The sequence below is a fragment of the Canis lupus genome, chromosome 6 (genome assembly GCF_048164855.1).
Source record: "Canis lupus baileyi chromosome 6, mCanLup2.hap1, whole genome shotgun sequence".
Classification (NCBI taxonomy): domain Eukaryota; kingdom Metazoa; phylum Chordata; class Mammalia; order Carnivora; family Canidae; genus Canis; species Canis lupus.
Window position 1 is genome coordinate 56,324,162 of NC_132843.1, and position 5,234 is coordinate 56,329,395.

The 5,234-nt window shown below is 48.6% G+C and overlaps 1 protein-coding gene across 6 annotated transcripts in view; it reads left to right on the forward strand.

The window, feature by feature from the left end:
* Nucleotides 1–1,893: 1,893 nt before the first annotated feature.
* Nucleotides 1,894–5,234, forward strand: part of RABGAP1L (RAB GTPase activating protein 1 like) — a 728,064-nt gene continuing 724,723 nt past the window's right edge. The window contains exons 1-2 of one of the 6 annotated variants that reach the window (XM_072830694.1): nucleotides 1,961–2,125; nucleotides 2,559–2,745. In XM_072830694.1, the coding sequence (XP_072686795.1) occupies nucleotides 2,635–2,745 (111 nt within the window). In that variant the 5' untranslated portion in view covers nucleotides 1,961–2,125; nucleotides 2,559–2,634. Of the gene's footprint in view, nucleotides 2,126–2,558; nucleotides 2,746–2,772; nucleotides 3,069–5,234 lie in introns of those variants that run through there. The other 5 variants (XM_072830691.1, XM_072830697.1, XM_072830698.1 and 2 more) reach the window with 5 other exon arrangements.

Genomic DNA, 5,234 nt, shown 5'->3' on the forward strand with positions numbered 1-5,234 from the left:
CAGGCCAAACAAAACATGTTTGTGGGTCAGATCTGGACCTAGGCCATCAGTTTTCTGTCGCATTATGAGCCATGCTAGCATAGTTTATACTCTTCTCCAAAGTGAGAGCTTTTAGTCTTTTCAAGGATTAGGGCTGCTAGCATATGCTTATTGCAAGAAGAGTCATTGTGGGTAGAGAATAGAGCAGCACACATTATGGGGACAATGTTTTGTTATTAACTCTTTGGTATGTATTTAGAATTGTTTTCCTAGGGATAAGGATAAGTTTGTACAGAATCACCTTCACTGTCTCTATCTAGGTTCTCTTGTGACTCATCTCTTATCTAGGTTCTCTTGTGACATCTCTTATCTAAGTTCTATTGTGAGGAACAGTTCAGTTTTACACAATGACCCCTGGTGATTAGAGGTGTAACGTGGCCATGGGACGGGGTTTGCTTTTTTTGTCAAAAAAGCTTCTCTCCAGTTAGAAGACATCAGAAGATAGAAACTTAACGTCTTTTTCATCTGTTGATTTCCTCATGGTTCCCAGTGTAACTTTACTCGCACTGCAGTAGAGGCTCAGTACTTACTTGTCAACTTATTTATCATTAGGCACTTGTTGGCATATTTTTAAAATAGATACAGATGATTTGAGTTATTCCAACCCTAATTTTATTAAATATCAAAATTCAGGCCCAGAACTAGGCCGACTCTTGGAATACAAAGGTTAGAGGACCTTCTGGGAAGCAGCCCAGAAGATAAGGGAAACAACAAATAGTTGCAACACTCTTGGTATGTCCCAGCATCTCTAGACATTTAAATCAGGAAAAAGAGAGAGAGGGGGGAGCCCATTGGACACATTTTGTATTTTTCAGGGTAGTTTTTGGATCTAGTTGGGGAAATCAGGGCTGAGGAATTGAAGTGGGGCGAATTTTAAACTAAAGAATTCATTCTAGAGCTTAAATCTTTGGCCATACACAGCTCTTGCTGCACTATATTCACTTATTCCTACAATTACATGTTCGGAGTACTTTGGGATGAGTCAGGCATTGTGGAAGACATAAAAAATGAATGAACCAGGTTCTCAAGTATTCCCCAGAGGAATAAAGTATCGCACAGATTTATTTACCTAGATAGGGTTGAATATATTCGGTGCCACAAACCAACAGAAACAGAATGCTATGGAAATCAGGACAATTTACAGTTCATTTCTGGCTGCAGGAGCTACAAAGGAGGATACCGACAGTTCAAGGATCAGTGTACAGTGTTTGTAAAGGAGAAAGAGTTGGTTTGTCTTATCTCCACTAGTGTGTACACCCAAATTTATTGCCCCGAAGGGCAGAATGAGGACACGTTTTCCTCATACAAACACACAGCAGGTGTTTTCCCTCTTCAATCTCCCGAGTCCCACAGAACCTACTAGCAAGGGAGCGACGGACACGCAGACACCTTGGAAGAGGCAGAGAGGAGAGTAACCGGCGAGAAAAGTTAGTATTCTTGAGGGTGACTTCCTTGAGGATTACTGGGCGTGAACAGTGAAGAGATGTAAACCAAGTTTACGAGCAGAAACACAATCGCCCCAAATTTAGGATCATCTAAGAACGCGCCGACCCCGCGGGGCGGGCCTCCGGCTCCCCCGCCCCCCCGCCCCGCGCCGGGCTCGGGGACGCCCCGCCAGCGAGCCCGAACCCGCGGGCTCCACAGGCGCAGGGGCCCCTCAGGAAGGTTCTGAGGGCCGCGACCGCCTCCCGCCCTTTCCCGGCCCCCCGCCCCTCCCCCCGCCCCCAGCCCGGCCGCGGCCAGGCAGGGACGTGTACGCGCGTGCGCGCCGCCCCGGGGGCAGAGAAGGCGCCTCCGCCCTCAGGAGCGCGCACGCCGCGCCGAGAGACCCGGACGCGCGCGCTCCCGGCCCGCCTCCTCCTCGGCCCGCCCCCTCCCTCGCCTCTTCCTGCCGGGCGGGCCTCCCCTCCTCCCCTCCTCCCCTCCTCCCCCCTCTCCACTCCCTCCGCCTTGCTCCCTCCGCCCTCCTAGGGCTCTGGCGGCCGCGGAGTGAACGGGACGGGCCCGGCCGCAGAGCGCGGGGCGGCGGCTGGGACGCGGGCGCCCGGCCGAGTTGTTCCGGCCCTGTCGGCGGAGACGTGAGGAGGTGAGGCGAGGGCGGCCTCCGAGGGGCCGGCGGGCGGGCGGGGCGCCGCGGGCCGGGCCGGGGGTGTTGGCGTCGGAGCTGAGCCGGGGGGGGTCGCGTGGGGGCCGGGCCGAGGACGCGCCGCGAGAGGACCACGGGGAGGAGGGCACACGGGGCTTTCGTGGCCGTCGGTCGCTTCCTGGCCCCCACGGCTCTGCCCGCCGGTCGCTCTTCCTGGCCCGGGCGGGCGGGCGGGCGGAGTCGCGACGCCCCTCACCTGGGGGCGGGGCGGGGACTTGGGCGCTCGCCCGCCGCCGAGCCCCCCTGACGTGCCGCCGCCTCCGCCGCCCTGCCTCGCTTGCCGCCCGGCTCGCGGGCTCCGCAAGCCGCCCTGTGTCCGGGGGGGGGCGTGTGGTTAGGGTATTTTTTTTTTTTTTTTTAAATCCACACTCAGGCTTCTGTTCGTGACCGCGTCTCGCCCTCGCGCTCCCCCTGCCTCCGCCCGGCACTTTGCTCCGCTCCTGCTGTGGATGCTTGTGGTTTTTGCAGTTTGGGATGGGCTGCGTCCTGGGCAGATCTCTACCTGCAAGGAACGCCCCGCTTCGGAGTTGACCGCCTGGCCCCGAGAATCCTCTGTCCAGGTGTGGGTGCTCGGTGTCCTCAGAACTGACTCAAAGTTTCTGAGACTGGACTAGTACTTTGCACCGGTCGGCAACGGTGCAGGGCTGGGCAGTGCGTCAGCATGTGGAAAGGGGCCCTGGCCGGCAGAAGGTGGCTGGATGCTAGGGCACTGGACTGACAGGGCTTGTTTCGGATCCCGGGGCGATGTGTCCACGTACTTGTGAATTCCCCTTGTACCTCTCAGGATGATCTTAGAAAACTTGCCAAATGCAGGTGGTCACTTGCAGAGCTGAAGGTTTCCTACGATTGAGGAGAAACCCCAACCTCGTTACGCTAATTAATGGTAAGGAGAACTTTGGCGTGCTTGAGAGATGTCGGCGCTGACTGGAAAATGGAATTCAAGGCCTGCATCTTTGGTCCTGGAAGGTTTAGGGATTTTTTTTTTCCAATATTTTCTTGTTCTTTTTTTTTTTTTTTTTTTTTTAAGATTTTGTTTATTTATTCACGAGAGAGAGAGAGAGAGAGAGAGAGGCACAACACAGGCAGAGGGAGAAGCAGGCTCCATGCAGGGAGCCTGCCGTGGGACTTGATCTCCAGTCTCCAGGATCACGCCCTGAGCTGAAGGCAGCGCCAAACCACTGAGCCACCCGGGCTGCCCCAAATTTTCTTGTTCTTGATGTGGGGTAGGTAGTTGGGAGTTTTAAAAACACAATTTCATGAAAACGCTCTGACTTTTCTTACAGTAGTGTTTATATTTAGCTTCTGTACTTTTGTAGAATATCCAATACTGTGATGTCAGAAAGTACAAAGATGAAGTTTGCTTGTGGTCAAATTGGAAGTGGATTTTTTTGTCCATGGAAAATATTGGTCCACAAGCTGCTAGAGCTGGAGAACTGACCTATGATTCATTATCTTTATTAAAAAAAAAAAAAAAAAACCCATAGGAAACTGACAGTGAACTTGCAAAGGAGAAAGACCAGATGGATTTCATCTATTTGTGTTTAAATGCTCACCTGCTAGATGACTTAGTTGAGGCTATTGACTTAGACTGTTGTCTATATTAAATCAGTTCAGGGATCCCTGGGTGGCGCAGCGGTTTGGCGCCTGCCTTTGGCCCAAGGCGCGATCCTGGAGACCCGGGATCGAATCCCACATCGGGCTCCCGGTGCATGGAGCCTGCTTCTCCCTCTGCCTGTGTCTCTGCCCCTCTCTCTCTCTCTCTTTCTCTCTCTCTCTGTGACTATCATGAATAAATAAATAAAATCTTTAAAATAAAAAAAAAAACCAATTAAATCAGTTCAAAATGTGCTTTGATATTATGTATTAGTGAGTCGCCTGGGGAGAAGTGGATGTAGTTGGGCAGTGCTCATATGTGAACACATTATATAGTCTACATTGTATACTAGAAAGCTGGAAACAAAGTAGTAGATCCAGGTACTATTGGGACATGTGGTGAACACATCACCAAGCATGAAAAGGTGTGACGATACATGTATGAAGTTTTGTTTTTAGTTTTTGTTCTGTTTTGGCCTGAGTTTTTTGATAGGAACTTTTATACATTACAGTTTTGATATCCTGAGAATTTTTGTTCCTTTGCTAATGTTTCATGATTCAGATGCTTTTCTTTTCATTCTAGTAGTTATGCTGTTTTTCTTTGAATGACAGAATTTTATAAGACATATGAAACAAAAGTTTTCATGTTTACTCACCAATGTAAAATTTGTGACTTCTAAAAAGTTGTAATTAAAATTTTTCTTTGCTTTAACCCAGATTTCAGCTTGTTCAATTACTGTATATTTACTTGAACTCAGATGATACAACATTAAAGCTGAAAGTCGTTTTATCCATTCTTAATGGAGTAGTTAAAAGAAGGAATTTTGTTGTGCTAAGAAAAAATATTATGAGTGGGAGATAGCCAAGCTTCAAGAGATGAACTTTGAAGAGAGTAATAGCTAAGTAGCAAAAATTTCTTGCATTGAAGGTGTAGAACTGGGTCTGCATTCCATCCTACCATTGTCTTGAAGACGGATGTAGGGATGATTCTGGTGGAAAGAGAATATTTAGAGAATAAAGTAGATACTGTAGTCTATAGGTATTTGTCTCAACTTTTAATGAGTTGGTGCTTGTATGTAGCTCTTGCCTTGTATAAATAGCTCAGCCACTGGGTCTCAGGATGACCAGGAGCACAAGGCTATTCTAGCCTCCGGTACTGCAAAGATAGCTCAGGAGATAGACTTATGTGCGTTTGCCACCACTAACAGAAGAAACAGAAAAAGTACAGACTTGAGCCTGAGTTATGGTATAAAACCTATATTTTAGAGGAGAGGTTTAATATTGTGAATATAGAATAAGGCATTGCTTGACTTGTGTCTTTTCAGCATGGTAAATGATTTTCACTTTATGGTTAGTATTTGAAATTGGGTATAAGTATGTGAACTTCAGTGGACCCCTAATAAGGAAGAGTTAATGGATTTAGTAGAACTTGTATGTATCTTTACATTTATCTTTT